Below are 14,568 nucleotides of genomic sequence, written 5' to 3' on the forward strand. Positions count from 1 at the left end.
TTGACAGGGAGGTTGGTCATGACTAGAAAATGACCCCTATTGATTTTGAATCCAATAGGTCAAAGATCAAGGTCACCGTGAATCGGAACAGTTAAAGGGAATTCCTATAGTTTTTTATGCGCATCTTTCTGCGCAGCCGACACTTTCTATGGAAATCTGAACTGAAGTCAACATTTGTTGAAACATGTTACAGACAATCTGAAATATGAGGAATTTTGAATGAAATAACATTTTTGATAAGTTATATCAGTAATCAAATGTTGATACTGGTTTATGTTGTATTGATAAGTATCATGCCTGACAGGTATCTAGCTGTTTTTGTGGTTGTGTTTTCACATCGCATATTAGTACAAAGACAGTGTTGTTCATATAATGTAAGATAATTGACTTAGTACTGATAAGACAATATCACCTTTCAGATTATTTAGTATTCAATTATAGAAAGAATTAAGAATTTTTAAAACTTTTTTTAGAGTTTTAGCAAACATACATGTAATCAATTTGGCCAGGTTCGCGCAATTTCCGTCCGGACAGGTGTTGTATTCTAGCGGTCTTAACATAAAATTTAGCCTGGTGACCCATACATTTTTAGCCATTTTTATGCTCACAAAACAATTATCTATACACAAGAAGAAAAAGAAAAAATTCTATGAAAGAGTTTTTTCAAAATTAAAAAAATATATTCTTCACTATGGATATTTTTCATTGAAAAAAGTTCACAAAAGTAAATATGAAACAATATTTTTTTTCATTTGTACCCATTACTGTAAGGATAGAGTATTACAAATATGACTATGATATCAAATAAGTATATAATGAAATCTGTAAAAAGAAAAAAACGTATTGTGCTGCCTGGATGTATATTTTGGTTGGTATCTATAAAAAAGCAGAAAATTAAGAAAATGTTGAAAAATCGCTGGCAGTTTCAGCAACAGTGGGTGTGTTCAAAACAATTTTTCACAAAAACAAGCCTGGTGACCTATTGTTTTTATATGTTCATTGTTTTCAGCACAAATTTTCCTATCATATATGTGAATTTAAAAAAATTCTATGAAAGAAAAAAAACTATAGGAATTCTCTTTAAACAGTTTCCGGATGATAACTCGAGAATACTTAGGCCTAGGATCATGAAAGTTGATAGAAAGGTTAGTCATGACCAGCAAATGACCCCTATTTATTTTGAGGTCAGCAGGTCAAAGGTCAATATCACAGTGTCCCGGAACAGTTAAACAGTTATATATAACTCAAGAACGCTTGGGCTTAGGATCATGAAAGTTGACAGGGAGGTTGATCATGACCAGCAGATGATCCCTATTGATTTTGAGGTCAGTAAGACAAAGGTCAAGGTCGCATTGACTCAGAGCAGTAGAACTTTTGTGTACAGTGATCAGATAATTTCTGTTCCTTGTGCAGTTACTGAAGGCATCAAGGGGGCATTTCATGTTCTACGAGCTCTTGTTATTTTTTAAGTCATGCCACTTTTTTGGTCTTAACCCGTATTACAGCTGTATCTATGCCTTGTGCAGTCCTACAGTTTCCATCTGATTCCCATTGAACTTGGTAACCATGAAACAAACATACAGATTGTGTTGGGACTCCTGTGTCACATATTTATGGAGTTCACCACTTTCATTTTATCAAACATTTTTAAAGAGAAGTGTCCTACAATGTTTACACCATTCTTGTTATTTTCATTATACATACATTGGACATTTAAGTGAAATTTTATAGCTGTCCAGTTTGATGTTGTTAGATTAAGATGTTGTGTTTGGCAGCAGTTTATTTTCTTGTTTTTTAACTTTGACTTTGGTGTTGTTTTTCCTTTATTATTACTTTTTTAGAATTGAAAGTACAAATGTATAGTAAGGTGCAGAAATGTTGTTGTTTATAATGTATGTTCATAAAATAATAAGAGGGTTTGATTTAGATTAAAAGTTTTAAGGAGAATATTGATAAAAGCAACCTGCAAAATATGTCCATTAAAAGCAGGAAAAGGCCCATCTCTGATTTGTTTACCTAATATTAAAGATAGGAAGATAATTATTTCTTGTAAACCAGACAGAGGTTTATTGGTGTTTTCACTGCTCATGCCGTCTTTAAACCCTTGTGAGTAGAATGGCTTGTGCTTACAGTGAATGATTTCTTAAACTTTTTTGAAAGGAAAGTCATTTACTTGATTTCATTCTTCTATTTTGCAAGAATCTTATAGATCACTGGTTGTGGATGGGAATGTGCAGCTGTTTTTGACAGAGTTATGCCTCTTTTTAACTTAGAATTTTTGGGTTAAAGTTTTTGATAAAGTCAAATATCTCTGTTACTATCAAAGCTTTTGACTTGAAACTTAAATAGTTGTTTACTATAAAAGTCTATACCAGAAGAAACAATCCCCATAACTCTGATTTGAATTTTGACAGAGTTATGCCCCTTTTTAACTTAGATTTGTTAACTTGTTTGGCTATAGCTTAACTTTAATCCGTACCCTACTAAATTTCTGTAATGAAATTGCCCAGCATTCAGTTTCGACAGTACCATTAATTGTTAAAGGGGATGTTTACCAAAAAGATACTGACTGAAATGCAAACAGTGCAGATCATGATCAGACTGCACTGATTTGTAGGCTTCTCATGATCTACACTGATCGCAAAGGCAGAATCGATCATGTCCAGCATGGTAAGAGTTAACCTAAACAAATACCCTTGTGCTGGATGTTCCTATCTGCAGCTACAACCACTGATAGATTCTTATAAATTTAGTTAAATGTTATCTAGAAATATACAGTCAAACTTTGTTAGGTTGACTCGACGGGACAGGCAAAATTAGGTCGAGTTAAGGGTATTTTGTGTGTTGGAACAATACATATTATATACAAATTTTGCTGGGACCTTAAGATGAGTTTGAGTGAAGGATGTTGCTGGAATTTTTCAAGTTAGAGCGAATGCAGTTAGACTGTTCATGTTTTGTATTTGATAATTATGTCTTTATCAACGAATGTTGTGCTCATTATTCAAAAATGAATATGGTAGGGAAAAGTTTTGCCTGACAGTTGAATTCTGTGTTATAATTGCAGTATCAATGATTTGATGTAAAGTTGTATACACTTATTAACAAATAAAACTTTGGTACGGAATGAAGATTTCCCTGGTATATACTGATTCCTGGGCAATGATTTTATAAGGATGGCATATACTTCGAAAGCAGTATTGATTATATAACTAATGCTCAGTGTTTTAGTTTAAACCCTTACCCTGCTAAATTTTTATAATGAATTTGTCCATCTTCCAATTTGGACAGTACCATTGACTGTTATTAGGGGTGTTTCTCATAAACATACTGACTGAATGGCGAACAGTGCAGGTCATGATCAGACTGCATGGATGTGCAGGCTGATCATGATCTACACTGGTCGCAAAGGCAGAATCAATTGTGTCCCAATGGTAAGGGCCTAAAATGTTTCCCACAGGTTCTGCAAAAAACCTTTTCAAAGGTCATATGAATAAAAGTGGTAGATTTGTTACAATTTCATATAATTTCTTAGTAAGAGATAGACAAAATATACGGAAAATGTAAATTTGCTTTATTTTGGGCTAAAACAAAATATAAACAGAAAAAAAAAATTTTTATGTGACTGTATTATTATTATTATTATACCAGCTTTGTTTAACGCCCTTTTCATAATAAACATGTTCAAAGGCAGTTTACATAGTGCAAATGCAGCCACACAAATTCATCCTCGACTAGCACAGACACGGAGCAATCTGACCAGAGGGACAGAGTGAGATGAAGCCCCTAGAACAGAGAGAGAGAAATTCTTTTTAGATGCAGGCCTTTCCAGTTAACAGCTTATTTATTATTTTTGATAGGTTATATATTACAGAAAGATTTTTTACCGTTAGCTAAAGTTTTTTTGTTTTGTTTTTGCAGATAATATTGTCACTGAGGCTGTTACAATTTACTATGAGGGTACACAGCAGAGAAAAGGAAGCACAAAGTTGTATACATGTCCATTTTGCCAGTGTCTTCAGAGGTCGCCAGCACATTTACGGCGGCACATGCGAACGCATACTGGCGAGAAACCGTTTAAGTGTAGATTTTGTATGTTTAGAAGCTCTCGAAAGGAAGACAGGAAAAAACATGAGTTTCGCAGACATCCAGACCTTTACATGGAATTTGAAAATACAAAAGTGGCTTAATTCTTTAATAAGAACAGGAAGTAAGAAAAGACTTCAAGTGCTTAAGCCAGGGCCTCAGTCCATGACAGTTTGATCTCATCAAATGAGATCTTTTTGTATGAGGTTGTGAAACTGGAGATAAATCTATGAATTCAAATCTTGTTATTGGTCAATTTCAGATTTGTGCTATCTGTCGCCATGGTAGCCTAGTGATAAACCAAGGCCAGCTTTGTGTGTGGAAGGTTTTGGGTTCACTCCCTGTCCATGTCTTACCAAAGGCATGAAAGTAGTACTAGTGGCTTCCTCGCTTGGTGCTCAGTATTGAGAGGATAGTTCTAGGACTTGTCAACCAGTTGTCGTTATAATGTGATTGGCTAGGGTATCATGTCACGTGTCTACATCGTGATGTATTCCAGTAAAGCAGCACTATAAAGAGGGCATTATGCTCATAGCTACAAGTAGACACCATCATTTTTATGAGTGAAAATTAATGAAAAACCATCACTTGAGTAGACTTCAGTCACCTCAGCACAGATTTCATTTTCAGTTAAAGCCGAGTAAGATCATCGGTGATAAACACATTCTTGAATTCATCAATAGATGCAAGTTTTTTTTCTTGTGAGACACTATACCGTGATACAAAGCAAACAATAACTTGACCAGGTTTCCCATCAGGCCTTAATTTTTTTCGATATGGTGACATGCAGTTATTTATGTCACTCCCTGTAAGCAATGGTAACGACAATGAATCACTGCTCATAGACTTAGATGGGTGTGGTACTGAAATAAACCAGAACACACACAGATACACAAATACAAATTTGAGCTATGTCTGCTAACAGATTGGTCTCCAAACTCTGATTCTTAATCTTAGCATCAGTTTGTAAAAATCGTAAAACGTCTTTGTAGCATGCTTTTTAGCTCAACAATTCAAAGAATAGTAGAGCTATTGGACACACCCATGCGTCCACGTCTGCCTCAGCGTTGGCGTCTTGATTCCGATTTGGTTAAGGTTTTGTATGTAAGCTGGTATCTCAGTACCCACTAATGGGAATGGATTGAAACTTCACACACTTTTTCACTGTCATTTGCAGGTCCCATAACTCTACTTAGCATTTTTGAAGATTCCATAACCCTTTTTCCCATTTTTACAAAATTATGCCCCTTTTTCAACTTTCGTATTCATTCAGTTGACAAGGCTGTTGAACAGTCGAGCATTGTTGTCCTCCAACAGCTGTTGTTGCATTAATTATTTGCTTCAAAATATAAAGATATATGCAATGCATTTTTTTCAAAACCAAGGGGAGATAGAAAATTAAATTGATTAAAAAATATTGTTACTGATAAAAAGTATGCTATGAACATATTGCAAAATTAATTTTGTTTGGAATTGGTGCAGAAATGTAGATGTAGAAAGGACCTACTTGGCTTCAAGCAGTCCAACCAATAGTTTATTTCTTGGAAGTTTTCACTTCTGCTGACTAATCAAGGTTCCTTAGTACTATATCAGTACTGACTTGCTAATTGTAAATAAGGGACAACTTATAAAACAATTAAGTTATCATTGGTGATTGAAACAATGATTTATAGTTTTTATTTAAAAGTTTATTAAGGCTAAAAACATCACAACATCACAGTGTATCAAAAGACAAATTATGTTTAGAGAACAGTGAATTCACATGCAGAGAATATACATGTATGATCAAATGTCAATAAGGTGGTACTTAGCAACACTTTCTTCTTCACTTAATATTTCTTCATCCTGGAATCCACATGCAGAGAACATATGATCAAATGTTAACAAGGTGCTAAAGCAGTACCTTCCCTACAAAGCTGTATTGTTTCAGGCTGTGTGTATAAGACTTTGTCTTGAAAATACTTTTAAATTATATGATTTTCATGTAAATATTTATTTAATTATTACAATGACATCTTATGTAAATTGCAGTAACAGTTAGAGGTTAGACATAAAATATGTGAGTTTTGTATTGTTGTCACTGTTTAACAGTTTGCAAAGTCAATGATTGTGTTCAAATTATTGTACTTTTTTGTTCTTGTTTGCATAATTGTGACTTAAAATCTGGTTATATTGTAATAATACTTCCATCATGTCATACTGAATAAAGAAAACTTGTTTATAAAATACAACTTACAGTAAATGTTTTCTGTTGATTTTCTTTTAGGTTATTGTAATAAGCTAATATATTAAGAATTTGCTGTAAGTAATAAGTTTCATAAGCATACAAATAATTGAATAACATTGAACAGTCTGTAGTTGATAAGCACTGCCTACTGGACTACAAACTCACTTTTATGCTCTTGGGCCTGGCCTCTGATTGATTCAAAGCCCAATCATGATACTGACTGGTCCTAGAACCCAGTCCCGAGACTGACCAGTCAGACTAGATCCCATTGGTGATAATAACAAATCAGTCCAGAGCCCAGTTATGTTACTGACCAGTAAGTCCACAGTGCAGTTGTGATACTGATCAATCAGACGAGAGGTTTAGTCTAGGCTCCAACACAAATCTTCATATACAAAGATTTTATTCAAAAATTTTTATTTTGTTCAGCTGACCTTTCGCATAGATTTTTAAAGATTACTTTTTTTTTTGGTAGTGTTTTTGGAGTAACTCTATCAAACACAAGTCTGTAACTGATTGCCAGTTCTTATCAATTATAATGAAATTTAAACATTTGGTACAATGAAAAATGACTGGCTTAAGCAGTAATAAATCAAGCACCCTGCACCCAGCTTGAGCAGTTTGTGTGGTTCCTAACAACATTCCATATATTTTCTATATTTGGATTGCTGGGGCTGTCCAGCGTCCCTAAAATTCCTATTTTTTCCTACTTTTTTCCAGTTTAGAAAAATGAAAAATCAAAGAATTCCTTAAAATGCCCCACTTTTTCCCCATAAATTCCTATTTTGTTTTAAATATAAAATTGGAGTTTGGAAAATACTTCATGCTAAATATGTTTTAATGTAGTTTTATAGATCTTCTTATTCAGTGCTAGCAGTTTTTAGCTCATCTGATTTTTGGAGAAAAAAAATTGAGCTATTGTCATCACTTGATCGGCGATGACTTCGCCTGGTTAAGTTTTGTGTTTAGGTCAGCTTTTCTCCTAAACTGTCTAAGCTATTGCTTTAAAACTTGCAACACTTGTTCACCATCAATAGCTGACTCTGTACAGCAAGAAACATAACTCCATCCTGCTTTTTGCAAGAATTATGGCCCTTTTTGGACTTAGAAATCATCAGATTTCTTGGTTATTATAAGTTTTGCATTTAGGTCAACTTTTCTCCTTAACGGTCAAAGCTATTGCTTTAAAACTTGGAGCAGTTATTCGTGCCATTAAAAGCTGCACAGCAACTACTGTAATTCTACATTGCTTTTTGCAAGAATTATGGCCCCTATTGGACTTAGAAAATCATGGGTAGGACAATATTTCTATTATACGAAGACAAAAAAATCAGATGAGTGTCTGCAAGGTGGTGCTCTTGTTCCAGTTTATAATCAACCGACCAGTAGTTCCTTGGGTTCTGTCTATTATTGGCTTTGACTGGATGATAGAGGCATAAATTCTGAAGATCTGTATTTTAGTAAAAATTCTTACTTTTAGTCTGAAAATATCTAAGAAATTTTAATAAATTCCTTATATATTATCATTTTAGCCCTGATTTTTGCGCAAAAGCCTAGATGACTCAAACATTTTGTCCTTCCTATTACGGCCTTGTGGGATCGGTATTTTACTGTACTTAATGCTGACGTAGTAGATAGCCTGGGAGGTAGGAACAGTATAGTCTTAATAAAAAAAAAAAAAAGAAAACTCGATGATTTAGTATTGTTGATGAACAGTATCAAGCCACCCCTTGAATGCAAGTGATAAGTGAAGGCTAGGGTAATTAGCACCAACCCAGTGTTGGTATAATATGAATGTAGGGATAATACACACTTTTTGTGTATTAACGTCTGTAGAAGTCCGTAGGAATGTTTGTGACCAAGACCAAAGGTCTTGCATAAAAAAATTACACGATGACTAAATGTATTGTTTTCATATGTGATGACTTTACAATTCCAGTACATTTTTAGCTCGACTATTTCAAAGAATAAGTAGAGCTATCCTCACCACGGTGTCGGCATCAGCGTTAAGTTTTGCGTACCAGTCCATATTTTGACAAAGTCTTTCGAGATAAAGCTTTGAAACTTTCAACACTTGTTTACCATCACCATGTCCAGTTATAGGCAAAAGTACAGAACTCCATCAAGGATTTTGGCTGAATTATGGCCCCATTTGACTTTGAAATCTTGGTTAAGTTTTTGATACCAGTTCATATTTTGTGTAATGTATTTTACATATGGCTTTGAAACTTCTATCACTTGCTTATTATAACAGCCTCTATCTGTAGGCAAGAGTACGTAACTCTGTCAACTGTTTTGGCTGAATTATGGCCCTTTTTTGACTTAAAAATTGGTTCAGTTTTTGTACAAGTCCATGTTTTGTCAAATCTATTTGACATATGGCTTTTAAACTTTGAACACTTGCTTATCATCATGATTTCCATCTGTAGGCAAGAGTACATAAGTGACAACTATTTTGGCTGAATTATGGCCCTTTTTGAACTTGGAAATTGGTTCAGTTTTTGTACAAGTCAGCGTTTTGTCAAAGCTATTTGACATGTGGCTTTGAAACTTTGAACACTTGCTTTTCATCATGATTTCCATCTGTAGGCAAGAGTACATAACTCAGTCAACTATTTTGGCTGAATTGTGGCACTTTTTAGACTTAGAAATCAGTAAAATTTTTCATAATAGTCCGTATTTTGCCTCACTTGTTTGTCGTATGGCATTGAAACTTTGACCATTTGTTTACCATCATAGTCTATACATATGTAGGCAAGACTTCATAACTTGGGTACAAGGACTTTAGCTCAGTTTAGCCCTTTTTTTGACATAGAAATTAGTTATGTTTCTCATACCATTCCATATTTTGTCTGAACTGTTTGATATATGGTTTTGAAACTTTGAACACTTGCTTGCCATCATGGTCATACATTGCCATTATAGTGCAAGACATATCCAAATCTACAAGTACATGAATATTGTTTATCTTATCTATTTTTTCTTCTGTCTGAAATCTTTTGTAATATTTTGACCCCATTTTTCCATCAATTCTTCGAATAGCCAAGCCCGCTGTCATCTGACAACTCTTGTTTAATTACCATTCTGTTGTTCTTGGAAACAATAACATATTATAAATATCAATATCCAGGGCACAGAAATCAACAACACTACTACCAAAAAGCACATACTGAAGGTTTTTAAATGATTTTTTTATCTCTAGTTATTACAAACATGATATTACCAATAATTTTTCATTTTTCTTAAAAATTGGTAAACAGGAGCACAATCATAAGAAGAAGAATTTTACATTTGAGTTACTTTGAGTACAAACACATTTCCCGTATGGATGAGTACGAATGTAGTGACAAGCAATCAAAATATAAATTCTTCGAGAAATTAGATAAAAACATACTTAACAAAATCATTAATATGATTCCTTAAAATAAACAGTTGCACAAGTTACACGTGATTCTTAAACATTCATGGTTATCTATAAAAACTGAAATGACACCAAGTTCTAAAAGGGGAGTAAACAAGGGGAGAAGTGAGTACGAACATGGTTGGGGGCTGTGCATTTAGCGTTGGTAACTGATAGAGCAAAACATTCTGTGGATTAGATTGCGGCTTTTATGCTACAAAAAGAGGTTATTATGGATGAAACAAGGCACAGATACCTGATATCAATCTGCGGAGAAATACATATACATCCCTGGGAAAGTATTTCAAAAATAAAAATCATGTATTAACAGCATATGAATTGCCTTGTGTGCAGTGTGTTGTATGTTGCCAGCATATGATGACACAATTAGATGCTGATATTAGTGTGTTGTCAGTATGTTGCCAGCATCAGAGGACATGGTTAGATACTGTTATTGTTAGTGCGTTGTCAGTTTGTTGCCAGCATCTGATGACACGGTTAGATACTGTTATTGTTAGTGTGTTGTCAGTATGTTGCCAGCAGCTGATGACACGGTTAGATACTGTTATTGTTAGTGTAATGTCAGTATGTTGCCAGCATCTGATGACACGGTTAGATACTGTTATTGTTAGTGTGTTGTCAGTATGTTGCCAGCATCTGATGACATGGTCAGATACTGTTATTGTTAGTATGTTGTCAGTATGTTGCCAGCCTCTGATGACACGGTAAGATACTGTTATTGTTAGTGTGTTGTCAGTATGTTGCCAGCATCTGATGACACGGTTAGATACTGTTATTGACACTGTGTTGTCAGTATGTTGCCAGCCTCTGATGACACGGTAAGATACTGTTATTGTTAGTGTGTTGCCAGTTGTTGCCAGCATCTGATGACACAGTTAGATACTGTTATTGTTAGTGTGTTGTCAGTATGTTGCCAGCATCTGATGATATGGTTAGAGACTTGTCAGTGTGTAGTAAGTGAAATGCGAAGAGTTTACAGATTATCTATATACAGGAAGTCACAGGAGACATTTAGAAATGCACCAGATTTTTTAGCATTTCTGTCCCATATGAAAACGTTTCAGAGTTCAAAGATAACAGGGAGTTGGAGAAATGTAAAAAATCACTTCTTAACAGTGCAATAAATTGCAGTTTGAAGTATTTATTTCATAGTTTTATTAAGTAACTTTATTTTTCTGCTGATCTTGGTTTGAATACTAGTAGATTGAAAGCAATCTGCCTGCTTACTAAGAATTGCAATGGTACTAGATTAAGCACACATTAATTTTGAAGAATAGCAATGGTACTAGATTAGGCTTATGTTTTGGGCACTACTAGGATGTCAAATTAGGTCAGTGATGAAATATTTGGTTGACAATGACAGCATGGAACATATAATCATATGATTAATTGGCACACCCTTACCCTGCTAAATTTTTATAATGGACTTGTCCATCTTTCAATTTGGACAGTACCATTATCTGTTAAAAGGGTTGCAAAGATACTGACTGATTGGCGAATTGTGCAGACCATGATCAGATTGCACAGATATGCAGGCTGATCATGATCTGCACTGGTCACAAAGGCTGAAGCAGTTGTGTCCAGCATGATAAGGGTTAACTTGCAATGACGTTCCATTGTATTTCAGATAGATGAAATGGTTGCATTCTTATGACAGTAAACACTTGTAGAAGAACCATTTGCAGTTTTTCTGCTGCAGTGACATTCCAAATTCTAACATAAGTGTTTCAACAAATTTCTTTCCTGTTTTCAGATGATTGGAGTGGAGAACTCATACCTGATACACTTACACCTCATCCCAGATTGTTCAGTCACTTGTGCCAGTTTTGTCAGAAGTTTTTCCAGTCATCAGCTCATTTACAGAGACATATGAGAATTCATACTGGAGAGAGGCCATATAAATGTGACTTTTGTGAAACATGTTTTTCTAGAAAGGATTCTTTGAAAAGGCACCAATTGTTAAAACATCCACAGAAACTGTAAATTCAACTTGTTTTGTTGGTAGTTATTGAGGAAACAGTGATTAAAGATTCATGGCAAAATAAATTGAAATGCCCATTGCCTTTTTTAATTCTTGACTGTCAATTAATTTAACCTTGAACTTGCTAAATTTCTAAAATGAACTGGTCCATCATTCAATTTTGGCAATACCATTTGTAATTTGAAGGGGTATTCACTGGAAATTTACTGAATAGTGAACAGTGCAGACCATGATCAGCCTGCATGGATGTGCAAGCTGATCTTGGTCTGCAGCGGTTGTAAAGGCTGAATCACTTACCGCCAATTGGCTTAATGTTAACATTCACAGAAACAGTAAACATGGCAGTTACTTAATGCTGTGAATATTTCTAAAAAATATTCTTTGGAGGTCAGTTAATTAAATCATTTACAGAAATCATAGACCCAGCTGTAAATGGGTACCAGCAAATTGCTGGGGGTAAGGTATAATTGGTTTTAACTGTTCTTAAAATAGGGTCGCTCAAAACCTCTACAGAGCTTTTGTTCATTGTTTTAAAGTGACAATAAATAAAATTTACCTTTACCTTTATCTGTACTTAAAGAAATGGGAGATTTAAGGCACTTTTTTCTGTGTGACATTAATAAGGTAACATTCTTTGAAGACCATTTAATTGAATATACACACACTATTGGTGTAGTGATACACATTGTTCTTGAAAATGGAAAACATAAAAATGTTAAAACTGCAATAAAAATTGAAGGGTAAGGGGATAGAAGTGTATGGTTAAAACATTTTTACATTTTTATTGCTTCTTCAAAAAAAAAAATGTCTCAGAATAAGGAAGCAACATGGGGGTGGAGATGAATGGGGGGCAGTCTCTCCTACTTAAACCACACAGTAATTAATCACAACTGTAATGTAATGTTTAAGACTGCATCTTGCAAATGAAAAATGTTACACAGTGCGATGTCGGGCAGACTTTTGTTGATTATCATGAAAGACAATCCAATTTGTGCTTGAAAACAAGCAGTTTCTACAAACATTCTCCAACTTTTTGATGTGAACAAAACATATCTTTCTAACGCATTGTACTATATTTGTGATAACCTTCTAATACAATAAATTACATATAAAATTATTTTATTTTATTTGAAAAGACAACAAAATGTCTACAGTCGAATTTCGTTTACTCAAACTTAATTGGACCAACAAAATTTTTTCTAGTGATAGGTTGTTCGAGTTATCAAACATAATTCATTATAGAGGGATTTTGTGGCGACCTGGCGATGAGTTCAAGAGAAGGATGGTGTACGAATTATCTGAGTTTGAGTTAATGATGTTTGACTGTATTTATAAAACTTGAAAATGATAAGCCAGTCCAGCCTTTCGATAAGACTTTTTTGTCCATTGCTTAGACTTGTAGCTATTAGACGAGTTATTGCTTCAATATTCACACAAAATAATAATATACATTAATATTTTGTAATGATAATTGTTTGTTTGAAAAAAACATTCTTTGAAGAAACAAATGATTAGATATTCCACAGGCGCTTGAAGCTCTATCAATAGATATATGCATTACCATACCCCACCCACCTAATATACTTTGAGATCTAACCTGCATATATATTTTATTGATTGAGCTTCAGACACCTGTGGATATTCAAAGACAAATGTGACAGTTACATGTAATTTACTAAGTAGTGTTTTCTAAATGGTGTGTTGGTTCATGAACTAAAGTTATCACTCTACTGTTTGTATATAGGAACTGTGATCTAAAGCTATTTTTTTGTCACTAAATATTGGACAAGATAGAAATTTTGTTTTATTTTAAAGGCTTCTTTATCAACTGAGTAATGTACATCAGATGTTGGCAGTAATCTGTAGAGACTTGTATGTATCTGTCATTATAGTCTGCATGTTTTTGCAGAATTGTGGTTAGGGTTTGACTATCACATTACATAGTTTTATAAAATTTGGTGTGTTTGGTAACCTGTCATTGTGTAAGTCTCAGATTACTCAGTTGGAGTTTTGAAAGAAACACCAGCACTTTTACAGCTGAGGTTCTCAGTGTTAAATATCAAACTTTATAAAAATGATATGTTTTTTAGCTCGGCTATTCAAATAGTTTAGCTATTCTACTCGCCCTGGCATCAGCATCTGCATCGGGGCCTGTGTCACACCTTGGTTAAAGTTTTGCATGCAAGTACATACAGCTATCATTTAAAAGGCAAATAGCTTTGAAACTTATAATTTTGTCTTTTTCTAGGCCAATAAGCAACCTCACTGGGTCAAGTTCCATAACTCTGATGTGTATTTTGAGCAAATTATGTCCACTTTTGGACCTAGAAAATCCTGGTTAAAGTTTAATATGCAAGTTACTATCTCCAAAACTAATGCAGATATTGAATTGAAACTTCACATGTGTCTTCGGGGTTATAAAACTAGTTGATATTATCAAGTCCAATAACTCTGATCTGCATTTTGGTCAAATTATGCCCCCTTTTGGACTTAGAAAATCCTTTTGAATGTTTTGCATGCAAGCTAGTACATACAGCTATTACTAAAAGGCATATAGATTTGAAACTTATTTTTTCTTTTTCTAGATCAGTTACCAACCTCTCTGGGTCAAGTCCCATAACTCTGAGATGTATTTTGGGCAAATTATGTCCCCTCTTGGACTTAGAAAATTCTGGTTAAAGTTTCACATGCAAGTTACTATCTGCAGAACAAATGCAGATATTAAGTTGAAACTTCACATGTGCCTTTGGGGTTATAAAACTAGGTGATTGCATTTTGGTCAGATTATGTCCCCTTTTGAACTTAAAACTCTTCTGATATTTTAACATTTTGGGTAATATTTTCCTGCTTCTG

General features: G+C 34.2%; 1 protein-coding gene across 4 annotated transcripts in view; it reads left to right on the forward strand.

The window, feature by feature from the left end:
- LOC123541529 (transcription factor Ken-like) overlaps window positions 1-14,568 on the forward strand; it is a 104,185-nt gene that overhangs the window by 52,676 nt on the left and 36,941 nt on the right. Inside the window, exon 5 of one of the 4 annotated variants that reach the window (XM_053527352.1) lies at window positions 11,488-11,794. The exons of 2 other annotated variants lie outside the window; for them this stretch is intronic. In XM_053527352.1, the coding sequence (XP_053383327.1) occupies window positions 11,488-11,717 (230 nt within the window). In that variant the 3' untranslated portion in view covers window positions 11,718-11,794. Of the gene's footprint in view, window positions 1-3,921; window positions 6,338-11,487; window positions 11,795-14,568 lie in introns of those variants that run through there. One more of the 4 variants, XM_053527351.1, reaches the window with a different exon arrangement.

The sequence above is a fragment of the Mercenaria mercenaria genome, chromosome 16 (genome assembly GCF_021730395.1).
Source record: "Mercenaria mercenaria strain notata chromosome 16, MADL_Memer_1, whole genome shotgun sequence".
Classification (NCBI taxonomy): Eukaryota; Metazoa; Mollusca; class Bivalvia; order Venerida; family Veneridae; genus Mercenaria; species Mercenaria mercenaria.